The sequence below is a fragment of the Empidonax traillii genome, unplaced genomic scaffold (assembly GCF_003031625.1).
Source record: "Empidonax traillii isolate 1590-97213 ecotype Southwest subspecies unplaced genomic scaffold, ASM303162v1 scaffold9:size3134949, whole genome shotgun sequence".
NCBI lineage: Eukaryota > Metazoa > Chordata > Aves > Passeriformes > Tyrannidae > Empidonax > Empidonax traillii.
This window is the reverse complement of record NW_020955202.1, coordinates 3,079,133-3,092,716: the sequence shown is the minus strand read 5'-3', so window position 1 is coordinate 3,092,716 and position 13,584 is coordinate 3,079,133. Positions and strand designations below refer to the sequence as shown.

General features: G+C 40.0%; 1 protein-coding gene across 3 annotated transcripts in view; it reads left to right on the top strand.

The window, feature by feature from the left end:
- ZC3H12C (zinc finger CCCH-type containing 12C) overlaps positions 1–10,269 on the top strand; it is a 44,712-nt gene extending 34,443 nt beyond the window's left edge. For all 3 annotated transcript variants that reach the window (XM_027885015.1, XM_027885024.1, XM_027885006.1), the window contains exons 4-6: positions 2,418–2,652; positions 3,517–3,623; positions 4,394–10,269. In XM_027885015.1, coding sequence (XP_027740816.1) covers positions 2,418–2,652; positions 3,517–3,623; positions 4,394–5,790 — 1,739 coding nt within the window. In that variant the 3' untranslated portion in view covers positions 5,791–10,269. The remainder of the gene's footprint in view (positions 1–2,417; positions 2,653–3,516; positions 3,624–4,393) is intronic.
- Positions 10,270–13,584: the final 3,315 nt, after the last annotated feature.

Genomic DNA, 13,584 nt, shown 5'->3' with positions numbered 1-13,584 from the left:
CTGCCAGGCTGGCCTGTCTGCTAGTCACCTGCAGTGAGTCACTGCCTGTGCTTCGGCTTATGGGAATTATCCTGACAGAAAGGGAATGTTTTTTTCTTCATTGTTACTATTAACAAGTGAGACAAATTTTAAATATTTTAATTTTGAATGTGTTTGTGTAGGAAAAAAAATTGGTGTAGAGGTATTTATTTCTTGATGCAACAGGTTCTGTGTGAAGGCTTGGAGAGGCATTCTCTATCTGCCCATGAGGTGAAACTGAGGGGAATTTGGGGGTTAAAAAACCCCTAGAGTTTAAGGAGGGAAAGAAAGGTGGTTTTTTTTTTTTTTGAAGGAAGGCCCAACATGGCTACCTTTAAAGAGGTGAAAGCTTTTGAGAGTAGTAGATCTAGATTCTAAAAGAATATGGAAGCATGTTTTGATTGCCATGTGCATTTTCAGATATCTGGAAAGATTTTCATTCTCTTTGCTTGATTGCTACTAGAATATATCATGTTAATGCAAGAAAATATTTGGAAAGTTGCTGTTCTCCCATCCTCACAAGCAGTGTGGAGCCTTTCTTTTGAAGCCATTCTCTTTCACTGTACTAGTGTTTGAGGTATGGGAAGAACATTGGCTAAGTATATAAAAATTTGGGTACTTGGAAATAAACTGTGACATCAGCTAGAAATGTACATGGGGCTGGAAGCCCCAAAAGGAGTTTCAAGAAAGTAGTAATGCATAGAATTGACCCGTTGTCTAACGATGAGAAATCGGTTTTCCATGTGTCATCACAGACCCTGAAAATGGGAGGAAGATCAAAGCAGGTTATTGTATTTTCTGTAAAACAGAAGTTCTTCAGTTGTCTTGTCAGAATGCAGGGAGCCTGTGTGCTACCAGTCTTGTGAAATACATTGTGCTGGCACTCCGTTTCCAGAGATACGCAACTGAAACATGCAGTCACCTGGAATTTTGAAAAAACCCTAGATGTGAGGATGGCTCTAGACTGTCAGTATTCACGAGAAGCCTCTTGGACTAAACAACAACCACATCTTTGTTATTAGTACCTGCCCTTCATCACGTGGCAGATTTTTTTATTCTTTCTTAGTGGGGAAAAAAATCACCTTCCATCACACTCTTATTCATCATTTACCACACTGTGGAGTGATGAATACAAAAAGGTTATATTTAATTTAAAATCTTGTGCTTTTTCTACTAAGCAAATAAATGCTTGTATTAAATATATTGTATATATGTAATATTAATGCTGTATTTCTTTCTGTTGGAGTCTTTTTTTTTCCCAGATGGAACATGTTCCCTGTCAAGTTTCTTATGCTACAAAACAGTTGAGTTATTTGAGATCTTAACCATTATTAAGAGCCATGAGTCATATTCTTCTGCTGGTTTAGATGTTGCCTAGTTTTTTGTGTATTTTTCTTTCATAGCTTGTCTGATCTGAGTGATGGGTAGGAGAATCAACAAAAGGGGTAGGTGCCCCAGTGCTAGGTACAACCTTCTTGGTAGCCTGAAGTCTTTCAAAGCTCCTTGGGACCTCCAGGTTCCACGCAGACAAAGAGAAAATGCTTTTGGGTATGTGACTGACAGATTGTGCAGGACAAGAAGGAATTACATAAAATACTAAATATTCTTATTTAACAGGATTAAAGAGAAATCTGTTTGGCTTTGATAAGAACTTAGGTATAAATAAAATGTAAACCATTCAAGGAAAGATACAATCTGAACTATTACTGATGTTAACAAAAAAAATCCCAAAGCCAAACCACCACCACTTTTGCTGTTGGTTACAAAATGACATCAGAGGTCTTTTTGGGGAATGCTGTTAATATTTAGGAAGAGCCTGAATGCTTTTACTGAATGTGGGTTTTCTAGTCCTTATGGGTAGCAACCCCTTCTTTTAATGGGCAGAGACTTTTATGAGACAGTCCTATTAATGTGAGCTACTAGAATTCTTTCAAAACCTGTTTCTTGCTGGGTACCACAAATAGATGAAAAAGGTCTGTCTTTACCAAGGAGCTTAGTTATGGAAAACCCATAGCTTGGGTATAGTCCTCCTATTCACTGAAACATTCAGTGATGTTTAAAACCACCCATTCAACCAGAGGAGTTTTTCATGGTTTTTTTGATAAGTAGTATTTCTTTTGAACCAGAGGAACGTGAACGAAGTCTCCTTCTGTTAGTCGTAGAGAACTAGTGTGAAGCAGAAGGTTTTGATTTGTTTGGGGGTTTTTTTGAAAGTGTTGCCAGCTGACTGCTGACCCTAACTTCAGATATCATATATCAGACACCTTCTGCTGGACTATAACCGTTTAAAGACATTTTTAGTCCTTAGTGTCTGGATTTTCTTCCTCAAGTCTTTAGAGATTAAACAAACATATTTTTCTTTTCTTCCTTGTTTAACTTTTGATTGTTATTCCTTGTAGATCAAGAAATTTTGCGTAAATTAGAAAAGGAGAAGATTCTTGTGTTCACACCATCCCGGCGAGTGCAAGGGAGAAGGGTGGTGTGCTACGATGACCGATTTATAGTGAAGTTGGCCTTTGAGTCAGACGGCATCATTGTTTCTAATGATAATTACAGGGATCTAGCTAATGAAAAGCCAGAATGGAAGAAGTTCATAGATGAGCGCTTGTTGATGTATTCATTTGTTAATGACAAGTAAGTCATTCTGTCTTTATATATGCCACTAAAATAATTGAGGAAAGGACTGTTTTAAGATTTGTGTGATTTTTTTATCTTACACCCAAATCATTAGGTACCTGTAGAAAAACAGGAGGAATAGTCAATCATAGATTTGTTCTTCTAATTAGAAGTACTCAGAATTCTATTTTTATAGTGATATCTTTATGTCTTCTTATGCTTTTTTCTCTATTGATATATGCCTTTGTATATTTGATGTATGCTGTGGTATAATATTTCAAATCTCTTGATATATGGAGCCAGCATTTCTGAGTGCCTTTGGTTACACTCCTAAGTTCTAGAGTCATAGGAAACCTCATGTTGGAATGAACCTCAGGAGGTTTGTAGTTCGACCGTCTGATTAGATCTATCTATAGTACCTTTGTACCCTGGCGTACAGATCAACTGCAGTTACAGCAGGTGGCTTCTTGTGATGGGGGACTGCGTACTCCACCGAGCAGGCGGTTGTATGTGAGTGCCCAAACACTGATGCAAGAGTCCTAGGCAGTCAGCACAGTTTTGTGAAGTTAGTTGTGGCATTCTTAGAAAACGCTGCCTTGTATTGCTGCGCTTACTTTCGATTTAGGGATGGGTTGTGTGCAGCCCTGCTTTGCCACTGAGCTAGACTAAAGGTGTCTGAAGCAGACTGTTTCTATGACTTACCTCTCAGGTAGTGCCTGTAGCAGAAAGATGGCCTGCCAAAACTGCTCTCAAGGTACCCAGGCTTAAAAACTACAAGATAGCAGATTGTGATGTTGGACAGAGTCATGAGATTCTTGGTCATTGCATAAAGAATATGGAAAGGCTTGTTTGCTTCAGTAATACTTCTTTCTTTTTTTATAGATTTATGCCTCCTGATGATCCTCTTGGCCGCCATGGTCCAAGTCTGGACAATTTTCTTAGGAAGAAGCCTATTGTGCCAGAACATAAGAAGCAACCGTGTCCCTATGGTAATTTGATTTAACCCATCAATCTGTTGTACTGCTGGGAATGGGGACCAAGTTCCTGCTTTATTTTAACACTGCCAAAAATAAAAACTCTAACATTGATTTTAACACTGTTGTCTTAGCCTAAGAGGTTGAGCTGATAGTGGAAACTGAAGTGATTTTTTTTCATGTGCTAGTTAGAGAACATGTCTATCTACAGAGCAACTTTGTTAGTCATTCATAGGAATAGATCCAAAACAACACCTAAATCCTATAGACTCCAGAAGCCCTTTTCTAATGTGGTAAGGCAATGAGGTTTTCTTCTAGAAGATTTAGTGAACTCTCTGAAGTTTAGCTACTGAGCAACCCTACGGGCATCTTGACTGAGCTGAAACCTGCTGGTCTTATGACTCTGTGGGACTTCCCTATTAAGTTTTCTGCCCATGTATCACCCTGGCCCAATACAGCAGGTGTGTACAGACACAGTGACAGTGTCACATTCAGCTCAAAATGTGGCTGGTAGTGTTGGTCTGCATTCCTAGAGCACTAGCTGCACCATGCTACTACTGCCTCTTCTTTCTCTGCAGTACAAGAGAGATCTTTTATCATGCCCCATGTCACACAAAACCATTTGCAAGACCTTTCAAATACACAGTAAAACTTGAAATGAGAGGCATTTCTATTGTTTGATGTTTATATGATGTTGATATTTTTTATTATTTCTATTATATTCAATTCAAACAGATTTTATTTGAAGGGTTTTTTTTTTAATCTGATTATGTTTGTACTAATAGGGAAGAAATGTACCTATGGACACAAATGCAAATACTATCATCCAGAAAGAGGAAATCAGCCTCAGCGATCTGTAGCTGATGAACTTCGTGCCATGTCTAGAAGCACAGCTGCCAAAACTACAAGTGAAGGAGGACTGGTAAAAAGCAATAGTGTTCCCTGTAGCACAAAAAATGATAGCACTTCTGAGCTGAAACGTGCTGCTCCAAAGAGGCAATCGGATCCTAGTATAAGGACTCAAGTCTATCAAGACTTGGAGGAAAAGCTTCCCACCAAAAACAAATTGGAAACCAGGTCTGTACCTTCTTTAGTTAGTATACCAAGTTCCTCTGCTGGAAAACCCCAAAGTACTGCACCTTTAACTAACGGCCTTCCATCCGGAGTTCACTTCCCACCTCAGGATCAAAGATCACAGGGCCAGTATCCTACAGTGATGATGGCAACCAAAAATCATGGAACGCCAATGCCTTATGACCAGTATCCAAAATGTGAGTCTCCGGTGGATGTAGGGTATTACTCTATGCTGAGTGCATATTCAAATCTAAGTATATCTGGTCCACGTAGTCCCGAAAGGCGCTTCTCCTTGGACACAGATTATAGGATCAGCTCTGTAGCTTCCGACTGCAGCAGCGAAGGGAGCGTTAGCTGTGGCAGTAGTGACTCCTATGTGGGTTACAGCGATCGCTCTTACATGAGTTCGCCTGACCCACAGCTGGAGGAGAACTTGAAGTGCCAACATATGCACCCGCACGGCCGCCTTAACACTCAGCCCTTCCTACAGAGCTACCACGAGCCTCTCACACGAGTGCAAAGCTATAGTCACGAAGAACCAAAGCATCACCACAAATCTCCAATGCCGTACATGGCTGTGCATCTGCAGCATCCGACAGTCGGTGCTCGGTCCAGTTGTCCGAACGACTACTCCACATCTCAGAGTTCGCCGCATTCAAAGACCATGCACCTGGGGAGAGCCCTTGTGTCCACGAGAATAGACAGCATTTCAGACTCACGCTTGTACGATAATTCTCCTTTAAGACACAGAAAGCCTTATTCTGGCCAGGATGGGCTCGGGGGCTGGGATAGGCAGAGTTACGGGATGGATGCATATGGCTACCGCCAAACCTACTCCTTGCCGAGTAACCCCACGCAGCCGTGTTACGAGCAGTTTGCCTTCCAAAGCCTCCCTGAACAGCAGGACCAGACTTGGCGTGTACCTTACTGTGGAATCCCTCAAGACCCTGCGAGGCACCAAGACACCCGCGAGAAGGTTTACATTAACCTCTGCAACATCTTCCCCCCTGATCTGGTCAGGATCGTCATGAAGAAGAACCCTCACGTGACGGACGCTCAGCAGCTCGCTGCAGCCATCTTAGTGGAAAAGTCTCAGCTAGGTTATTGAGAGATGATGCATCTTTGTGGTGTCTAGTAGTTTTCAGCTCAGCTCTAACGCTGAGGGAGGTTTGCTACAATAGCATTTGTGATCTCCTTCTCAGCAAGGAGGTTATATAGTAATCCGTTTATGTGAAATACTGTATCATGGAGTCTGTGTGTATAGCCCCATGCATTGGAAGTACCAGATATGTTTTGTGTTCTAGTTTGAAAATTTTTAAATGGCTATTTTCACAGCTGGAGGATGTTCCAGTTTAAATTAATATATATATATATATATATAAAAAAAATCTGTGGTCTCTGGTTATAATCTTTGGTGCATCAGGGGTTTATATGCAGCACTTTCTATCCTTGTTACGTGTTGTTGGGATTTTTGGTTTAGTTTTTTAACTTGCTGGATGCTTGTCCTTGGGCTGTGAGGTATTAAAACAACCTACAGAAAGAGGATTTTTCCTACTTCTGGCAAGCAATTTTCAAGCAAAGTTTGTGAACTTTTTACAACACCATAAGTATGTCTGATGTATGTTTGTTTGGGTTTGTGAGCTTTTTTTGTGCTGTAATCATCTCTTTATAGAAAACAAAGATTTACTACAGCACTGACTTCATTTTTTTTAACAAATAATTAAGTTACCAGTTAACAGTGAAATGGGTAACAATATATTGGTAATTTATAGTATGGCACTTTTCATTATTTTCTTTGTTTTGTTTAAATAGTTACATATTTTTTTGATTAGTAAGATCAGATGCAAACAGAGGAGAAAAAATATTTTTTTTTTTTTACTAATTTATGGGTATGGTAAAAGCCTTATTGCCTGATTTTCAAAGTTAATGAGAATTTGCATCCCCCCTTGAAGGTAAGAGACACTGCAAATGCTCAGAACCACCCCAAATCAGGGCACCCTGTATCAGTTCCCCTGTGTTGTTACTCAGCTCTGTGTATTTCTGGTCAGTGAAAGGGGACCTGAAATCATAGGGTCGTGATTAGTTGTTTTAGATGTTTTTTCTTTGTATTGCTGCATAACTGTACTGGATAAAATATGGTTTTTCATAAAATATTTACCTGTTTTTAAATGAATTTAATTATCTCAATGCAAGTTTTGTATTTAAGATACTTTGATTTTTCTTGCTATTTATCAAGGCTGGCCTGAAAAGGTTTTGTGTGTTCAGGATATGCAACATTTATTAACTGCACTATGGTAATGATATTGTAGCTCAAAATAATAACTTAAACTTTTTTTTTTCCTTTTTGTTTCACTTGGGGAAGGTTGTGGGGAGAGAAAATACCATACCCGTTCCTGAAGTTAGTTTTTTGCCTTTTGCATCATGTAGGCCTGATTCTTGCCACAAATAGTGTAGTTTTAGAAATGGACAAACCAAGTCTGTTTTAGCATTAGTAAGGGATATTTCTGGTTTTAAGTAATGGGTTTTACTAGCACCTCATCATAACCTTACACACATATATATATATATAAATAAAATAAGTAGATATTGCAATTGATGTCAGATGTACTCACATGATATGATCAGTTGCTGACAGTTTTAGGATTCCATCCACTATAACAATGTTCAGTATTAAAAAAAAGTCACTAGTTTACACTATTACAGCTGATAGTTTTGATACACTTGCTGGAATTTTAAGTAAGGCCCTGAAGAACCAGAAAGTACCTTCTACTGTTGATACAAATTGTATCTTTTTAACTGAGAACTATTTTGATTTTTAGATTTAGTAGAAACACAAATGTATAATTATAACTAGTCTTTTGGGCAACATTTTATCCCTTATTTAAAAATTAGAGATTTCAGACATAGGATAGACTTAGGCAAGTAACAGTAGATGTTCGTTTAGGTGTCTGTCTCAATTCCACATATAAAAAAGAAAAAGAAAACTATTGGCATCTTCCTTCTAAAATCTTTGTAGTGGGAACCCACTAAAATAAAGGTAAAATGCTGCCTGAAAATGATGTCCAAGCACCTTTGAATATGAAGACGTTTTCACTACTTGTGCGACACCATGTGTTGCAGCAAGTAGAGTTTGGGTATACAGTAAATGCTTCTAAAGAGCATTGTGCTATAGAAATATCCAATAATCTGAACCATGTTCAGCAAACCAATTCAGGACGTAGTGCACCTGCAGCTCCCACTGCTGGTGTTCTGCAGGTTCTGCCATTGCCCGTCCCTGCGGCAATACCGGAGGGGCTCTCCACCATCTGTCCTGTGTTGTCTTCTGTTTAGGGAGAAGACCTCTTCACCTGTGGCAACAGTTTTTCCCTGGATTTGGTTGGTCACCATCTGTAGAGCATGTTTTAAAGTAGAGATCGATGCAGCGCTGATGCTGAGGTTTGGACTGGGAAATGGGTCTCATCTTAGTTGTACACTAAGATTTTTTTAAATTGAATTACACTGAAGTACTACACCATAGTGTAGATACAGCTGTTTTAATAATGAAATTATTATATTTGTGTTTGTAATGGGTTTCCACCTTTGTTTTTTATGTAGGGATTTACTTCTGCCAAAAGTTCAATTCCTTTAAGCATGAACAGAAACATGTGCATATAATAGAAGTGTTTTGTCTTTTTCCCTATCATGGGAGCATCAGAATGCTTCCTACCATGTACATGTGGCAGTCTGGCCTAGAGCACTGGACCAGCAGGCTTTGCCACATTGTGATAATGGTGCAAGGAGGCGCGTGGGACCGTGTGTGCTGTGCCCAGACCTGAGTTGTCAGTACCGATTGCCTCTGCGTACGCTCAGTGCAGTATGGAATCCCCAAAAGTGTGTTGATTGCTAGAGAATTCTTGTAATAGATTCTGTTCTTTGTGCTCAAGCACTGAAAATGTGTTAAAAATGTAAGAGTAGGAGTGATTTGGTGGGTTTAACGTTGTGCTAGTTCCCCTTAGACTCTCTTATGTTGGATAAAGCAAATTTACTGTGGACAAAATATACTTCCTTTTGTTTAGCTGAGATAACAGATCGAGGAGTTGCGTGTGAATTCCTCCATGATGAGGAGATCAGTCCTCTTTTAAAGAGGACACCAGTAACAAACATGGACACAATTATACTGGTCAAGTACTACCTTTGTCTGTATCACTGCACTGATGCAAATAACTGACCTGTAATGTCCCATGATACTTAAATAGTAAAGGTAGTTCAGTGATACTGTCTTTGCGCCAGCTGAGTTGTAGAGGTGGAGTGAAGGATTAAGTACCTTCAAGTTAGGGTGGTCCCTCTGCTAAGAAGAGGGCAACACGTTCCCTTGTCTTCAGTACTTGAGAGTTGTTTTGATACTTAGCAGAAACTCTGTATTTTTAGATAAAATCCCAAGCTGTTGTAGCTACATCAGTAATAGTATATAGATACACGGTATTTTGAATACACATACATTACACGTCTGCCTACAACTGTTTTCTATACAACAACTTGTTGCCAATATTTAGAGTTTTTAAATATGTCCTGTAGATAATTAACTTTGAGCTAAACATGCCTAGGCTATGGCAGTATTAATCACTTTGTTGTCTTTTATTTTTTAAAATATGTGTGTGGACTCACATATATATATATTTGTATATATACACACATATATTTGGAAAGGGGGTTTAAAATACTGCTAATGGTCTGAAGATCATATCTTTTCAGGTGTCCCATTTTATTTGGTATGTTTGAGTTCTAGCTTGGTCCTCCAGTGCAGAATAGCTCTGGGGAGAGCCAAAAGCCTGATGTGTTCATGTGACACCCCAAAAAGAAGGTGTGCCAGTCTGGTGAAGCCCTCAAAGGAGACTTTTGCAGCCTTCGAGGATGTTGGACTGTTGCTGAGCTGTTGATGAACTTCTGCTGGGAAAGTTGTGGCTCATGGAGAACACCTTTCCAAAAATATCAAAGCTTTTGCTGTAAACCAGAGTACCTCACTTGGAACGGGAAGCTGGGGGCGTTGGCCCAGCAAGGGGAGCACCAGAGGACTAAATGCCTTGGGTGAGAGATACCACAGCATCTTGCCACAGTAAGACACTACCAAAATATTTATCATTTTTATCAGTTGATGAGTTTGACCAAGGTATTTTCAATGTGTAAAGCTTGAAAAATGAGACACAATGCTTTGCTACTCTCTGGAGCATTTAGAAAAATACCCAAATGACTTTTCATTGCTACTGAAAATTTAAAATACTGTGCAATTAAAAGAGACCATTTTTTTTTTATAAAAATAACTTAGAAATTATTTATTTTTATTTACTGTGTGACTTGATAATTTATTCCTGGCATTATAAGGCCATGGTGGAGTGCTGTTTGTTGCGGTTTTTTTATCATAGGAACTAAAACTGCTGAAAAGAAAAACCAATAGATTTAAAATCAAAACCCTAAGGCCTTGTTTTGTTTTTTATAAAAGGGCTGAGGTTTTATAAATGTAAAATCATGTGTTTTATATACTTCATAAATTTTAGAGAGGCGTAGTTTAAGAATTTTCTTCAAATTAAATATGTATGGGCACATTGTTTAATCATCTGTATGAAATGGTTGTTCCAGATAACCTTTTGCTCAGTAACGTGAGAGATGTTCAGACTTCATCTTCAGATGTTCTAGAATACGTTTCATACATCTTAAGGTTTCATCAGAAACTGATGATCTAGGCACCTAATCCCATGGGAAATGTCCCTTCGGTGTGAAACATCCCACTGTATGCTGGGTTTTTCTTCTTGTGCAGTAAAGGATAATATACTGATACACATGGACTATGAAGTAAGTGTTTATAAAGGCACTACCGAATACAGTGTGTGGTTCATAGTTAAGAGTGTGCTTTAAATAATTTATCAGCTTCCATTTGCAGGTCTTAAGGGGTTGTCATAACTTGCACTTGAAGTGTTTATTATTCTATCTACGCTTTAACCTAAATGATTGCAATAGTTCTCATTCCCTCTCACACTAAATAGCCCTTGGAGGGCCCAGTCTCCTGAACACAGACACCTGACTTCAATAGAAATACTTACATGGGCCAAATCTATTGACGTTAGAGAAGAACTGAGTAAAACTGGGGTGTGTGTAAGTGCAAGAGGGCTGGGGCCTTGAGGAGCACAGCTGGAGAGCCACCTCCTCCCAAACAGAGGTGAGATCTCCCTGGTGCTGACAGGTCACTCGGCCAGGATTGCCCTTTGCAGTTGTCGGGAACAACTACAAACCCAATTTCCTGAGCTGTTTAAGCACATCTATTCTCAGTGTTTCAAAGTATAACAATCTACTCCTAGCCTTATAAAACAAAACCTCTCTGCTTTTTCTAGAACAGTCCATTTTCTTTTGGTCTCAGATGAAGTGTAATTTACCATGTTAGTTTGGCTGGTTGGGTAATTTCTATTAAAATATCAGTTTCATTAAGAATGTCATTCAGATAAAAACTGTTTTCCCAGCATACTAGAGTATCCTGCAAGGAAACAAATGCAGATACAGCAGCAATAATTGTGTTTTATAGTTCTTTTCCCACTCATTATCTCTGTACTTGTGTTGAGTAGGTGAGATTTTAATACTGTCCTGAAGTCCACTCTGGCAAAACCATTAGTTAAAAGTAATGTTTGGGCTACTTGATAAAGCAGTTGTCAAACTGGCTCTTTGTTCCTTCACTGGTTGTTTTGTATTATTTCTGTGATGTGACTATTCACATCTTAAAACCACCTTTAAACCATACAAAAAACCCTGTACATGGATTCTACTTTTAGAGAAAAAAAAAATAAAGATTCATTTTCCTCACTGATGGGCTGTTTTTGTTTAATTAAAAAAAAAATGTGTAGAGCAGTTAGCAGTGAGTTATAGCTAGCTTTGTGTTCCTATCTGCACAACAAAACTGCTCACTTTGAGTAAATTAGAACGGTTTCAAACATAGAATCATAGAAAGGTTTGGGTTGGAAGGGACCTTGAAGATCATCGAGTTCCAACCCCTCTGCCATGGGCAGGGACACCTTTCACTAGACAAGGTTGTTCAGGGACCCATCCAGCCTGGCCTTGAACACTTTTGGGGATGGGATGGGAATCCACAGCTTCTCTGGGTAACCCGTTCCAGCGCTTCACCACTCTCTGAGTAAAGAATTTCTTCCTAATGTCTAATCTAAACCTATACTTTTAGTTTAAAACCATTGCCCTTTGTCCTGTCACTATCTGCCCCTATAAAAAGTCCTCTCTCTCCCTTTTATAAGCCCCCTTGAGGTGCTGGAAGGTGCTATGAGCTCTCCCCAGAGCCTTCTCATCTCCAGGCTGAATAACCCTGGCTTTCTCAGCCTGACTTTACAGGAGAGGTGCTCCAGCCTGCTGATCATTTTGGTGACCCTCTTACAGGTCAATGTCTTTCTTATGTTGGCAACCCCAGGGCTGGATGCAGTGCTCCAAGTGGGGTCTTGCAAGAGCTGAGGGGCAGAATCTCCACCCTGGACCCTCTGGCCACACTTTTGATGCAGCCCAGGATACAGTTGGCTTTCTGGGCTGTGAACACACATTGTTGACTCATGTTCAGCTTTTCATCCACGAGAAACCCCAAGTCTTCTCCACAGGGCTGCTCTCGATGAGTTCTCCCGGTCTGTACTTATGTCTGGGATTGCTCTGACCCAGGTGCAGCACCTTGCACTTGGACTTGTTGAACTTCCCTGTGGATGGCATCCTATCCTTCAGGTATGTCACCTGCACCACCCACCTTTTTGGCATCTGCAGACTTTCTGAGGGTGCACTCAACCCCTTCATCTGTGTAATTGATGAACATATGGAAGAACATCAGTTCCAAGACCAGAGCCATGAGGGACACCGCTCATCACCAGCCTCCACCTAGACATTGGTGTAGTAGTGACTGCAACCCTGTGGCTGCATCCATCCAGCCAATTCCTTATCCACTGAATAGCCCATCCATCAAATCCATGTCTCTCTAATTTGGAGATAAGGATGTTGTTATGTGGGACATATATAAACATAATGATTAGAGGTTATCAGTTCATTTTTCATGTGGTAATTCATATTTAATAGGATCTTTCCCTTCATTTCATTTACCAAGAAAACTAAAACTCTGGGGTTAAGTAGACACATCAGTCATTTATAGGAACAAGCTTTGGATTTAAACATTGTGTCAGTGGACCTGGTTTCCTTTCCACTACTGCTACATACTTACTGGTCTTCAGTTGGGTAACTGTCAGTATGGCCCAACTCTGGATAGTGTGGGGTAAAGAGAAAAGAATAAAATTTAGAATAGAAGCTATCTGATGAAGGCAAAGATGCAGCAGAAGGTGTTAGAAGCTTGATAAAATGACTACTCAAAGTACACAGAGCTGTTGAATTGCAGTGCCTGGCTAGGCCTGGCAGGCCGAGCTTACTGGGACCCTTTTCCTTCCCTCTCCAGCCCTATGTGCAGGCATCAGAGCATCCTGACGGCCCTGCAGTGCAGAATGAAGTGGGTTGGTATCAATGCAGATAAAATGAGCAGTCCTCCTAAAAAAAGGAAAAACAAAGTGTTGTCCTTCATTAGATGTGACCACTAGTAGTTTGCTTAATGCAAATGTTTTGCACAGCTGTGAAAATGTGCCGTTCCACTGCATCCAGCCTGAGCGTGTTATACGGCTGTGCCTCCACTCAGGGCAAGCAGAGGCACTGGAGTGAGACATAAAGGTCTCTCCCCAGCATTTTTCTGATCTGTTGCTGGACACTGAGCACCTCTGTTACCTTGTCAGAAGTCAGGCTGGGGCATGGCTGGCCCAGGTGCTTGCATTGCCTTCAGTTCAGCTCAGTCCTCACACTCTCCACCTAGAAATACATAATTTTTTCTGGAATGCTATTTGAATTGTAACTACTT